We start from the raw sequence: 14,601 nt of genomic DNA, 5'->3' as shown, positions 1-14,601 counted from the left end.
GACCTACTTTATCTCGTTTGTTTTCAAAAAAAGTGCGCTCTGCCACAACGTTTTACCACTTCCGCTCTTTGCGCCTTCAAAAATAAGAGCTCAAGGCTATACTGTAAAACGGCTTATATCAGGAACTTAACACAAAGAGGCAAGTCCATAAAAAATAGGTTACATTCATGTAACATATTTGTACAAGTCCATAAAAATATGTTACATTTAAAAACTCCGCTCCAACACAGCGTGTCACCACTTCCGCTCTTAGCGCCTTCAAAATAAGAGCTCAAAGCATTTACGCTTATAACAGGAACTTAACATCACAAAGAGGAAAGTCCATAAAAATAGGTTACAAATATGTTGTCCCAGATGGTTATCTTTGCAGTTTTAAACGACTGTCTTTGTTTCTTTTTATGACGGGGAAAATGACGCGCGCTTCGCGTGCACTGCGAGTCCGCCGGGGGTGCGTTGGGGAGAGTCTTCCTCCGCAGCTCGGGTGGGCGGGGCTCTACATCCGGGTTCCGTCGCCGACCCCTCACGTGACCCCCGCAGGATCGCAAACATGGCGGAGGTAAGAAAGTGAAGTAAATAATCGGAAAAATAAAAAAATAAATAAATATATTTTTATGTAAATACAAAAACACGCGTGGTTAATGTCGTCGATTCAAACACGTTCAAGCGCGCTTGGATAGTTCAAATGTGTCTTTTATTAGCATGTTTAGTAAAGTTGGGATCTGGCTAGCGTTAGCATTAGCTCGCGCTTTTCTTTAAAAACATTTATTTTCCCGCTCAACCTATTTTGTTCACATTTTCCACCGCCGTGCCGTGTGAATGACTGCGATATATACAAATATACATATAAATATACCTATATGCGCTTTTCTCCGCCCGTGTTGGTGGAAAGTCAGCCTTGAAGCAGAATTAGCTTCAACTTCCAATCCGCTCCTTAAGCAGCTCGGCTTTTCTTCTTTTCTTCCAAACAACGCGCTTAATTGCCACTTTTCTAACAAAGCATGGCGCCCTCTCCACTTAATATATCCCAACGACAGCCAGCGGGAAAGAAAGAGTAACATTCGTGTAGGCGCGCTTTTTCTGTGCTCCCTTGTTCCTTGTTGATATCCATCCATTTTCCTACCGCTTGTTCCTTGTTGATATTTCCCCTGTAAAGATGCTCACTGCCTTCTTGTTTTTCTTCACAGTCCTCCCTTGGGAATCCCAGCCCAGGTATGTAACCTTCATTTATGGCCGTTTTGGGCAAAGTTAAGAAAATTATATTAGGCTGACCATATTGTGAAATAAGGCTGGGCAATACGGCCTTTTTTGTAATATCTCGATATTTTTAGAACAGGGGTCACCAACATGGTGCCCGCGGGCACCAGGTCGCCCGTAAGGACCAGATGAGTCGGCCGCTGGCCTGTTCTAAAAATAGCTCAAATAGCAGCACTTACCAGTGAGCTGCCTCTATTTTTTGAATTGTATTTATTTACTACCAAGCTGGTCTCGCTTTGCTCGACGTTTTTAATTCTAAGAGAGACAAAACTCAAATAGAATTTGAAAATCCAAGAAAGTATTTTAAAGACTTGGTCTCCACTTGTTTAAATAAATGCATTTATTTTCTTACTTTGTTTCTTATAACTTTCAGTAAGAAAATTTTAAGGAGAAAATACAATTTTAAAAATGATTTTAGGATTCCTTCCTCTTCTTTCCTGACAATTTAAATCAATGTTCAAGTATTTTTTTTTTTTATTGTAAAGAATAATAAATAGATTTTAATTTAATTCTTCATTTTAGCTTCTGTTTCTCAGACGAAAAATATTTGTGAAATATTTCTTATAACTTATTATGATTAAAATTAAAAAAATATATTCTGGCAAATCTAGAAAATCTGTGGAATGTAATTTAAATCTTATTTTAAAGTCTTTAGAATTTATTTTATAATTTTTGTTCTGGAAAATGTAGAAGAAATAATGATTTGTATTTGTTAGAAAGATAGCTTGGTCCAATTTGTTATATATTCTAACAAAGTGCAGATTGGATTTCAACCTATTTAAAACATGTCATCAAAATTCTCAAATTAATCAGGAAAAATTACTAAGGATGTTCCAAAAATTCTTATTTTAGTTTTTAGAAAAAAAATCGAATTAGTTAGTTTTTCTCTTAATTTTTTTCGTTTGATTTTTGAATTTTAAAGAGTCGAAATTGAAGATAAACTATGTTTAAAAAAATAATTTTCACTTTTTTCATGTTTTCTCCTCTTTTAAACCGTTCAATTAAGTGTTTTTTCATCATTTATTCTCTACAAAAAACCTTCCATAAAAGGAAAAAAAATGTACGATGGAATGACAAATAGAAATACCAATTTTTTTATATATACAGATTTATTTATTAAAGGTAAATTGATCAAATTGGCTATTTCTGGCAATTTATTTAAGTGTGTATCAAACTGGTAGCCCTTCGCATTAATCAGTACCCAAGAAGTAGCTCTTGGTTTTAAAAAGTTTGGTGACCCCTGTTTTTAGACCATATCGCGATACACGATATATATGTTGATATTTTGCCTTAGCCTTGAATGAACACTTGATACATATAATGACAGCAGTATGATGATTCTATGTGTCTACATTCAAACATTGTTCTTCATACTGCATTCATATGTGCTACTTTTCAACTTTCATGCAGAGAAGAAAATCAAAACTACTGTATTTCCTTGAATTGCCGCCGGGGCGCTAATTAATTTAAAACCTCTTCTCACTCCGGCGTTTACCAAAGGCATGCGGTAAATTTAGGCCTGCGCTTATAAATTTGAGTGTGATGTAAGGATACCATCATGAAAAGCACATTTTACTAAAAAAATGTTATTATGGTCTTACCTTTACTTATAAATGAAGTCCATGCGCAGCTCCTTCTGATCAAAAGCATCGATAACTTGTTTATAGAAGTCCTTCTTATCTTTCTTCAGTTTTAAAAGTCGCTCTGTCTCGATGGAGATCTTCCTTTATTACCTCCTGCTTCGATTGAAAGTCCAGTTTAGAAAACTGTTTTATTTTAGATATGTAATCCTCCATGTTAAAAGTGCAAGCGAGAGGAAAAAATAAACGATTGCTGCTTGTTGTCACTTCTTCTGCAGCCGAGTAGTCGCAAGAAGGATCACTAGCGCCCTCTACCACCAGGAGGCGGGAATCATTTAATGACTCATATTTGACACACGCAGCTATGGTGTATTAATAAAACATAGCTGCTTATTGTTCTTTTTAGCACATTCAATAGCTTGGACCTTAAATCCTACTGAATAGCTCTTAATCTTCTTCCCTTTATGCGATTTCAAATGATTGAAATCAGCCTCCTCCATTTTGAAAATGATGACAGGTGAAGTGTCATACGTGACGTGACGAGTTTGAAACGGCGGAAATTCTAAACATGCGCTAATAAAAATAATATTTGGCGAAACAAGTTTGACCCAGCGTTAATCCTGAGCCGGCAGTAATGCTAAGCATGCGCTAATTATTGTGTGAAATGAGTATGACCCGGCGGAAATTCTAGGCAGGTGCATACTATATACCCGGCGGCAATTCAAGGAAATACGGTAAGTCAATTGACCAAAACTGTATTTATTAAACAGTTACTAGCAGGAGATTTTTCAAATGATGCTACATATTAGCAGTAATGCTACTATTGTTAGCAACGCTTGTGCCCCACACTTGACAAATTAAAGTTGTCTATTCGACATATTCCCGCTTGAAGCGAACCACCGCCAAACGATAGACCCCCTGCTGTTTTTCTCGGGAATTAAGTTTTCCTTCATTCGCACCTTCTTTCTCTCGTATTACCACTCGCTAACGTTACCCAGTCTTCTACCTCTCTGGTCCGCGAGGGCGTATACGTATGTGAGGTATGAGGTGACAGTATGTGACGTATAAGGTGACAGTATGTGAGGTATGAGGTGACAGTATGTGACGTATGAGGTGACAGTATGTGACGTATGAGGTGACAGTATGTGACGTATAAGGTGACAGTATATGACGTATGAGGTGACAGTATGTGACGTATGATGTGACAGTATGTGACGTACGAGGTGACAGTATGTGACATATGAGGTGACAGTATATGACGTATGAGGTGACAGTATGTGACGTATGAGGTGACAGTATGTGAGGTATGAGGTGACACAGTATGTGACGTATGAAGTGACAGTATGTGACGTATGAGGTGACAGTATGTGACGTATGAGGTGACAGTATGTGACGATTGAGGTGACAGTATGTGACATGTGAGGTGACAGTATGTGACGTGTGAGGTGACAGTATGTGACGTGTGAGGTGACAGTATGTGAGGTATGAGGTGACAGTATGTGAGGTATGAGGTGACAGTATGTGGCGTATGAGGTGACAGTATGTGAGGTATGAAGTGACAGTATGTGACGTATGAGGTGACAGTATGTGACGTATGAGGTGACAGTATGTGGCGTATGAGGTGACAGTATGTGACCTATGAGGTGACAGTATGTGACGTATGAGGTGACAGTATGTGACGTATGAGGTGACAGTATGTGACGTATGAGGTGACAGTATGTGACGTATGAGGTGACAGTATGTGACGTATGAGGTGACAGTATGTGAGGTATGAGGTGACCGTATGTGAGGTATGAGGTGACAGTATGTGACGTATGAGGTGACAGTATGTGAGGTATGAGGGGACAGTATGTGAGGTATGAGGTGACAGTATGTGACGTGTGAGGTGACAGTATGTGACGTATGAGGTGACAGTATGTGACGTGTGAGGTGACAGTATGTGACGTATGAGGTGACAGTATGTGAGTTGTGTAAGAAGGTGAACTTGCTGTCTGTGAGAAGGAGAGACAAGAAAGAGTGAGAGTAGTGTAATGCCAGCAGCTAAAAACAACTGTGTGAGAAGATATACTCCAATATCACTATATAGTCATTTTCTATATCGCACAGAGACAAACCTGCGATATATCGAGTGTGTCGATGTATCGCCCGGCCCTAGGAAGAAGCAAATCTTATTTAATCCTACCCCTTTCCCACTTCAGAGCATTTACAAATACATACCGTATTTTTCGGATTATAAATCGCTCCGGAGTATAAATCGCACCAGCTGAAAATGCATAATAAAGAAGGAAAAAAACATATATAAATCGCACTGGAGTATAAATCGCATTTTGGGGGAAATTGATTTGATGAAAGCCAACACCAAGAATAGACATTTGAAAGGTAATTACAAATAAATAAAGAATAGTGAACAACAGGCTGAACAAGTGTAGGTTATATGAGGCATAAATAAGCAACCTAACATATTATGGTAAGAGTCATTCAAATAACTATAACAGATAGAACATGCTATACCTTTACCAAACTATCTCTCACTCCTAATCCATAAATCCCATGAAATCTTCTTCCTCGATGTGGCTTCCAAACAACTCTGCCAACTCCAAAGTTACGCACCGCTTCCTCTTGTCCTTTTCTGCTGGTTATTTCACTACGTCCAGTTTGTAATCTGCAGTACATGATTTCCTTTTCAACGCCATTTTTGTTCAGCCCTTCTCGCTTTTTATAAATTACCGCCAACGTTGAAATGACCCATTGTAGTAGCTACAGCAGTAGCATATAGCAGTTAGCATCCCATGACCCTCCCCCGCCAAATTCTTATTGGTTGACGTGTGTGTGACGATTGCTGACATTTTCTTCGTCTCTTCAGCGAATAAGATGAATAATATTATCTGATATTTTACGGTAATGTGTTAATAATTTCACACATAAGTCGCTCTGGAATATATGTCGCACCCCGGGCCAATCTATGAAAAAAAACTGCCATTTATAGTCTGAAAAATACATTCAATTACTGACTTTTTTATAGTAAAATGACATCTGTGAATGAGTAATACAACAGTTTTGTGGTATATAATGAAGTCAGTCATTATTAACATACTGAGATTAAGAATTTTATTGTCAAAAATGTTGAAAGTATTTTTCATCATTCTTCTTTGTACTTTGTAAGCACTATTAAAACCCTTGCGTGGAGTTCGGGTCGGTGGAGCCCGTTTTCATTTTCTTTGAAAAGAAAAATGATACAATTTATTAATTTGTCCGACTGAGACTCACTGACTTTGCCTCATTTTCTGTGAAGAACATATATCAGAATACATATTTAATGACCACACACCAAACACATTTCTACCACATATAAGATCTCCGGGGCTAATAGAAGTGTGGAAATCATATTCTGTAAATAACAATATATCAATACCAATACATCTGAAAGAACTTTAGGTAAGATTGTTTCCGAGTTTTGCGCAAACAAATGACATCTATTCAATAAATGTTTTAAAAACATTCCTGGGTGACATCCTGACCATTAAATTGCATTTGTGTACAAATATTGGGGTTGTTTCTTCAAAGGGCTGTTTGCAACATTTTTACAGGTCCCTAGAGGGCGCTAACTCGCCACTGCATTTTACACAATATAGGATGTACACTGGTGGTCAAAAGTGTACATACACTTGTAAAGAACATGATGTCATGGCTGTCTTGACTTTCCAAGCATTTCTACAACTCTTATTTTTTTGTGATGTATTGGTTGGAGCACCCAGCAGATGTGCTGACATTTTCAGTAGAGCCATAATAAATTCATAAAAGAAGCAAACTTCATGAATGTTTTCTGTGAGCAACAAGTATGTGCTCCAATCACTACATCACAAAAAAAAAAAGACCTGTAGAAATGATTGTAAACTTAAGACAGCCATGACACCATGTTCTTTACATGTGTATGTAAACTTTTGACCACCACTGTGTATCCAGCTCCTCACAAGCTGGTACTGGTACCAAAATGTATGTCAATACTTTTCTAAATAGAGGGGACCACAAAAAAAGTCATCGTTGTCTTTATTGTAACAAAAAATGTTGGTGTACATGATACACGTGTTTATTATTGTCATTTAGTCTTTAAATAAAATGTTGAACATACTAGACAACTTGTCTTTTAGTAGTAAGTAAACAAACAAACCCTCCTAATTAGTCTGCAGTAACATATTGTGTCATTTTTACACCTATTATTTTGTACACATTATAAAGGACAAACTGTAAAAATTGATTATTAATCGACTTGTTCGTTTACTGTTAATATCTGCTTATTTTCTGTTTTAACATGTTCTATCTATTTAGGTATGGGTCGGATACCAAGTAGTTACAGGATCGTACAATAAAATATAATACCAGATAAACCAATAATAATGTGGTTAAGAAATACTGATGTAAAGGGTAGGTGTCGCGCTTTTTCCCGTTTCAACATGTTCTATCTACACTTCTGTTCAAATGTAATAATCACTTATTCTTCTCTTCTTTGATACTTTACATTAGTTTTGGATGATACCACACATTTAGGTATGGATCTGATACCAAGTACTTACAGGATCATACAACGGTCATAATCATGTTCCTCATGTGTCCAGGGACGTATTTACTGACTTTATAAACATAATATGAAATAAAAATATTTTTTGTTGACGATAAAAAATATCTATGTAATCATAGTAGTATCGACTAGATATACGCTATTGTACTTGGTATCATTACAGTGGATGTCGGGTGTAGATCCACCCATGGTGTTGGTTTACATTGTGACGCCGGTGAGTTATTGTATCTTCCTACGGTGTGTAGTGAAGCATGTTTAGCTATTCCTCGTCCTGCAGTGATAATGCTACTTGTAAGAAACATACTTTATTTGTCACCAGAGACCAGGATTAGTGATTTACAAGTAGCTAAAACACTGGCTCGCTAGCCATGTGTTAAAGCAGCTATTCCTGAAGGTGTTTCAGTGTTATAACTTCATCTTTATCTTGACTTTTTACACCAAAATGCGTCCATTCTCCCTTTTCTGTCTACACACTGTGTCTGCTTGTAAGTACTCGGTGTGTGTGCGCTGCCCAACATGCTCCTCTGCTCCTAAAACCAGCAATGTCACGACATGACGGCCCGCCATCATGCCTGTTAAAAAAAATCAAATAAATGGGAACCAGTACTTTTCAGAGTACAGTACCGTTATTGATCCATCAGTACCGCAATACTATACTAATACCGCTATACCAGGGGTGCCCACACTTTTTCTGCAGGCGAGCTACTTTTCAATTGACCATCTCAAGGGGATCTACCTCATTTATATATATAATTTATATTTATTTATTTATGAAAGAGACATTTTTGTAAACAAGTTAAATGTGTTTAATGATAATACAAGCATGTGTAACACATATAGATGTCTTTCTTTCACAAAGACAAGAATATAAGTTGGTGTATTACCTGATTCTGATGACTTGCATTGATTGGAATCAGACAATAATGATGATAACGCCCACATTTTCAAATGGAGGAGAAAAAAAGTTGTCCTTTCTGTACAATTCCACATGAAAGTGGTTGGTTTTTGGCATCTAATTCATCCAGCTTCCATACACTTTACAAGAAAAACATTGGCGGCAAATTCCGTAGCTTGCTTGATTGACATTCACGGCACCCGAGGGTCTTGTGAGATGACGCTGGCCGCTGCTAGTTCATTATTATGAAAAAATGACCGAGAGGAAGGCGAGAAACACTTTTTATTTCAACAGACTCTCGCGCCGTACCTTCCGTCAAAACTCTAGAGGCCGACTGCACATTTCCTATCTTCACAATAAAAGCCCTGCTTCATGCTGCCTGCGCATGAAGCAGTACATGTGATGTGCACGCCAGCTTTCTGGGGGATCGCTTGTGCACGCCAGCTTTCCGAGACTCTTATTTTGTTAGCGCAGGCAGCATGAAGCAGGGCTTTTATTGTGAAGATAGGAAATGTGCAGTCGGCCTCTAGAGTTTTGACGGAAGGTACGGCGCGAGAGTCTGTTGAAATAAAAAGTGTTTCTCGCCTTTCTCTCGGTCATATTTTCATAATAATGATCTTGCAGCAGCCAGCGTCATCTCACAAGACCCTCCGGTACCGTGAATGTCATTTAAGTGACGTCTTGGTGAAGATTGATGATCACTAATTTTTAGGTTTATTTTTTTTAAAAGCCTGGCTGGAGACACACCCCCCGCGGTCGACTGGTAACTCGCGATCGACGTAATGGGCACCCCTGCGCTATACCCTACAACCCTAGTAGGAATGAAAAAGTTAGTGAGAATGTAGTGTTTTTGTTTATTTCATGCCACTTAAACACAACTTTCCTAGTTTTGTTTTACATTTTACGATGAGAGCATTCGTGAGGAACAGTGCAAAGTAAGGATGATATTCTCCTGCTGGTTTTCCACCTAAAGCCACCATCATGTCTTCTCAGGGGGTTCAGCAGGTTCCGATGACCATGACTTCGACCCATCAGCAGACATGCTCGTCCATGACTTTGACGACGAACGCACGCTAGAAGAAGAGGAAATGTTAGAGGCGACGGATGAGACCAACGTCAACGAGATTGCAGATCTTGCTCGTGTAGGTCTTCAAGATGTCTGCAGGCTACCGTATTTCCTTCAATTGCCGCCGGGGCGCTAATCCGGCGTTTACCAAAGGCATGCGGTAAAGGCAAGCTTGCGCTAATTAATTTAAAACCGCTTCTCACTCCGGCGTTTACCAAAGGCATGCGGTAAATTTAGGCCTCGGTTAATAAATTTGAATGTGATGTAAGGATACCATCATGAAAAGCACATTTGATTAAAAAAAAACGTTATTATGGTCTTGCTTGTACTTATAAATGAAGTCCATGCGCAGCTCCTTCTGATCAAAAGCATCGATAACTGGTCAATGGAAGTCTTCCTTATCTTTCTTCAGTTTTAAATGTCTCTCTGTCTCGATGTAGATCTTCCTTTATTACCCCCTGATTCGATGGAAAGTCCAGTTTAGAAAACTGTTTTATTTTAAATATGTAATCCTCCATGTTAAAAGTGCAAGCGAGAGGAAAAAATAAACGATCGCCGCTCACTCTTGCTGCTTGTTGTCACTTCTTCTGCAGCCGAGTAGTTGCAAGAAGGATCACTGGCGCCCTCTACCACCAGGAGGCGGGACTCGTTTAATGACTCATATTTGACACACGCAGTTACGGTATATTAATAAAACATAGCTGCTTACTGTTCTTTTTAGCATATTCAATAGCTTGGACCTTAAATCCTACTGAATAGCTCTTAATCGTCTTCCCTTTATGCGATTTCAAATGATTGAAATCAGCCTCCTCCATTTTGAAAATGATGGCAGTTGAAGTGTCACTCGTGACGTGACGAGTTTGACCCGGCGGTAATGCTAAGCATGCGCTAATTATTTTGCGAAACGAGTTGGACCCGGCAGTAATTCTAGGCAGGCGCATACTATATACCCGGCGGCAATTCAGGGAAATATGGTATTTCACATTTATCTCACCCGCCTTTGTTGTCGCCTGCCCAGGAAGGAGACATGCCCATCCATGAACTCCTCAATCTGTACGGCTACGGGAGCGCGTCACCGGCGGAAGAGGATGAGGAGGAGGACGAGGAAGAGGACGAAGAGGAGGATGAAGAGGATGAACTGGACAACGAAGAAAGCACCAAGGGCATTGACCAGCTGAAAAGAAACGAGGTGTGTTCATGTTTCATGGGTTCCTCCACGAGTGCTTAGGGCTCTAAAAGCGAATTCACTCGCCATGCTGTCAGCTTGCTTTGCCATCGATAGTGGACTCCTGTGTCCTTCTCAGGAGGAACGAGTCCAGAACTCTACGGCGTTGGTGGACGAGGCCCCGGCACCTGCTGAGGGGCGCACACGTTCTGTTCGGACCCTCGGCACTGTGGAACTGATCCGTTCACAGAAACTCAAGTACTTTGAAAGTAGGCAGCATCCCTTTCTCCAAATGACTCGCTGGTGCTCTTTTTATTCCATCTTCTCCATTAACGTACATGTTGTGTACGCTTAGGTAATAACGATGCAGAGGAAGAGTCAGATGAAGACGAGGACTATGTTCCATCTGAAGATTGGAAAAAGGTATTTCATATTCTTTCTTAACGCTTTGGTACAAATTGTCAACACAGGAAATGGTTTAATCTGTGCGGTCAGATTGTCAGAGACATTTTAAAACAAGCTGTGAGTGCACCTTTGTGCATGATGTCATTAAGATGACAAAACCAAAACAACACTACATTAAAGGGCACTTTTTGTACAGAACACCACTACAACAGTTTAAAACAAATAAAGTGCACTTTTGTGCATGATGTCACTAAGATGACATATCAAAACAACACTACATTAAAGTGCACTTTTTGTACAGAACGCCACTACAATAGTTTAAAACAAATTAAGTGCACTTTTGTGCATGATGTCACACAAGATATTTCAATAGGTGTCAGATAAAAATGAGCTGCATGGTATATGTCCTACAGTGTTGATGTGTAAATTGTTGCTTTGGCCTTTTGTGGGTGTGGCACCGAACAGAGATGTTGACATGCAGTTTCAAGCACTCTTCGTTCCCTAGAGGGTGACTTTTCAAATGATGCTACAAATTAGCAGTGCTGCTACTTTTGGTAGCAACGCTTCTGCCGCATAAATGTTCCGACATGTTCCTGCTTGAAGCCAAACCACTGCCAGATGATGGGCCCCTTGCTGTTTTTCTTGGGAATTGATTCTTCCTTCATTTGTTACCAGATTCGCACCTTCTCTCTCTCTCTTGTATTACCCGTCGCAACACACTGTTAGCATCACAGCTAATGTTACCCATGCTGCTACCTCTCTGCTCGGGGAGGGCGTGTGACGTTGCATGCGTGACGTATATAAGAAGGTGCGCTTGTTTTAAGTTTCTGTGTGAAGGAGAGACAAGAAAGAGGAAGAAATGCATGTAGTGTAATGCCCGCAGCTAAAAGCAACTGCATGAGAAGCTATACTCCAATATCACCATATAGTCATTTTCTATATCGCACAGAGACAAACCCGCGATATATCGCCCAGCCCTAATAATTAGCTGCATAATAGGGAATCAAATAGTGTATGTCCTTTGCTATGTGGTAGCTTCCTGCGGACGTTATCGCCTTTAAGGTGTGCAAATGCACATTGCTCACGCGTCCTCACCGTAGCTCACATGTGCGCCACTGAATGCTCAAGGAGTTTTGGCGTTTGCTCACACATATGAAAAAATTGGAGGGAAAATTGGTTTTAGACAATTTTTTTGGTATTTGGTATTTTTTAATTCTCCTGCAACAAAAAAACGCTAATTTATCGATAAAAACAATACTATATCGCCCGAGCCTGGATGTAACGAAATGATCCTATCCTATCACGGTTATCGCGATTAAAATGATCACGGCTAGCAGCAGTATGGCGGTGTTATTGAATGTGCTCACAAAGAGCGAGTAGACACTCAAATCTTTTCACAAATTTATTCTAAGAAGGAAAATATCTCAAATAGGTTGTGCTGCTAATGCTTCACTGATAATGTTTTAGTCTTAGTATTTCATCTCTTAATGACTAAGCTTTTATTGTTGCAAATACTGTCTTGCACTGAGTACCACTTTAAAATGTATTTAAATGCCTAACAAATAAATCCTGTAATTGAACGCCTCGTATCCTTTCCCAGTGCGGTTTCCTTGTGACCAATTGAATATTTTAGTTAATCACACAACAGTGGGATTATATATGTTTTAGCATATATATATATATATATATATATATATATATATATATATATATATATATATCTAAGCGTATATAATCACATGTTAGCATTAAAGCTAACAAGCTCGTGCCAGTCACTTTGTTAACAGTTATACTAACCCTCAGGAGTTTTGCAGCAATTATTATTAAAACCGTATGTTGTTACCTCCAGAGCTTGAATTTAAAGTTCAAAGTGCTTGTAGGAAAGCTTACTGCGGAACCAACCGTTTTGAGTGTGTGTAGCATTAATGCTAACGAGTTGTGTTCGCTCATGTCTTTAAGCATACACTGGAACTCTCCACTTGTCCAACGCAGTAAATACAATCTATCCAACAGGACGTAACTTTAAGAAGTAGAGGACTATGCTATGTGAGCTAAAATAAGCTTTATTTGCCAAGTAAGTGTGTTTATTAACACACAAGGAATTTTACTTGGTAGACTCTGCTGTCTTTGTCCAGTGCAAGACACAAATGTTAACATTACAGTCACATTTTAACAGATCATCATGCTATAAATCAGCTTATTTGCTGAAAATAAATGTATATCACTGACTGATAGTTGGCAGGGATTCAATGCTTTTTTATAAGATCTACAGCAAAGCTTTTTTTAAAATTTTGTTTCAGTTTTATCCTAATGAACTTTTCTGTATTAACTTTTGCCCAAAGACAAGGAGAATAAAAAGGGCAGTTGGAGGCTGCCACACTAAGTATGTGAAATAAATTTACAGTATAAAAGGAAGGAGTTTTTGTATTAACTGTTTCATATAATTTTCATCTTTTTATGACATCATTTTTTTGTCTTCATGGGTTCTGTGTTCAGTGTGAGGGACTTAAGCGTTAATATAGCTACAGGATCCGACTTACATCACTGTCTGGGGAAGTTATCTATTTGTAACCTGAGGATAGAGCTAGACTATTATGGAATAAAATATTAATCATGATTAGTTTGACTGATATTAATAACAAGGTTTTTCATTAATTTGATAAAAAATTTATTGTACCACCAAAACTCAACTATGAATATAATTTGTAAAAACTGTATATAAATTATTAACTAATAAACACGTAACAAGTCATCATTTCATTTAAATGACAACGGCAGTATGAAAAAACTGTAATATTTCTTTAGTATGTTTTACTTTGTATACTTATTTTACCACCATAGAGATTCTGCTTTTTGTGTCATGAATGAATGTTAATAAAATGCAATTTTAAGCAGTATTTTAAGTCAAAGCATAATCATTTTGTAAATGCATTAATAGATGCTTAAAGTGCATCATGTCGGTGTTAGGTACTTTTTTGAGAACTTTATTTTGTTAGCAGTCAGACCGGATGTTGCGCATAGCATTTTTATTGTGAAGGAGGAAAGTGTGGTGTTGTTCTGAGAAAGGAGACGACTAGAGGCTGTAAAATAAGATCGTTTCTCAGGTTGTAACTGCTGTTTGTACAACAACACAAGCCGATGAGATAAGTTTAGGGTGAATGGATTGTTCTTGCTAGCTTCAGCTTCCTAGTTTAGTCTGGAATTCAAGTTCCCGTCTCGACGTTGTTTAGTTCAGGACAGCAGTGGCTGAGCAGTCTTGGACATATTATTTTTACAAACAAATGTTGCTTCTACTCCCAATGACAACAGTTCACTCACATTGATGTCAATTCCCTGGTATTCCACGTTTAATACCAGATTCCGTTTTGCTGGCCGGTTCTGTGATTTGGTCTGTGGTTACGTTAACATGGCAATCACATTCCTTACTTTTTTTGTGGAGTTTAGAATACAATAGAAAGACTTTATTGTCGTTATACAGCGTATGATGAGCTCCCTAGGTGCACACATACATAGCACAAGGATAAAAAGACAGTACGAAAACACAGATGGGTAAATGGTTGTTTGATTCTCAAGGATCAGTTTCTATTAATCCAGTATTTTTTTCACTCACTCACTCACTCATCGTTTCACTGTTAAAAGCTCAAGAATTTTCATGCACAT

General features: G+C 38.6%; 1 protein-coding gene across 3 annotated transcripts in view; it reads left to right on the top strand.

The window, feature by feature from the left end:
* Window positions 1-481: 481 nt before the first annotated feature.
* Window positions 482-14,601, top strand: part of LOC133550822 (mesoderm induction early response protein 1-like) — a 41,035-nt gene continuing 26,915 nt past the window's right edge. For 2 of the 3 annotated variants that reach the window (XM_061896882.1, XM_061896881.1), the window contains exons 1-6: window positions 482-556; window positions 1,185-1,209; window positions 9,299-9,447; window positions 10,390-10,560; window positions 10,676-10,805; window positions 10,892-10,959. In XM_061896882.1, the coding sequence (XP_061752866.1) occupies window positions 548-556; window positions 1,185-1,209; window positions 9,299-9,447; window positions 10,390-10,560; window positions 10,676-10,805; window positions 10,892-10,959 (552 nt within the window). In that variant the 5' untranslated portion in view covers window positions 482-547. The remainder of the gene's footprint in view (window positions 557-1,184; window positions 1,210-9,298; window positions 9,448-10,389; window positions 10,561-10,675; window positions 10,806-10,891; window positions 10,960-14,601) is intronic. The other variant, XM_061896883.1, reaches the window with a different exon arrangement.

Source organism: Nerophis ophidion, linkage group LG04, assembly GCF_033978795.1.
Source record: "Nerophis ophidion isolate RoL-2023_Sa linkage group LG04, RoL_Noph_v1.0, whole genome shotgun sequence".
Lineage (NCBI taxonomy): Eukaryota > Metazoa > Chordata > Actinopteri > Syngnathiformes > Syngnathidae > Nerophis > Nerophis ophidion.
Note: the sequence above shows the minus strand (reverse complement) of the source record. Positions and strands in the feature narration are given on the sequence as shown.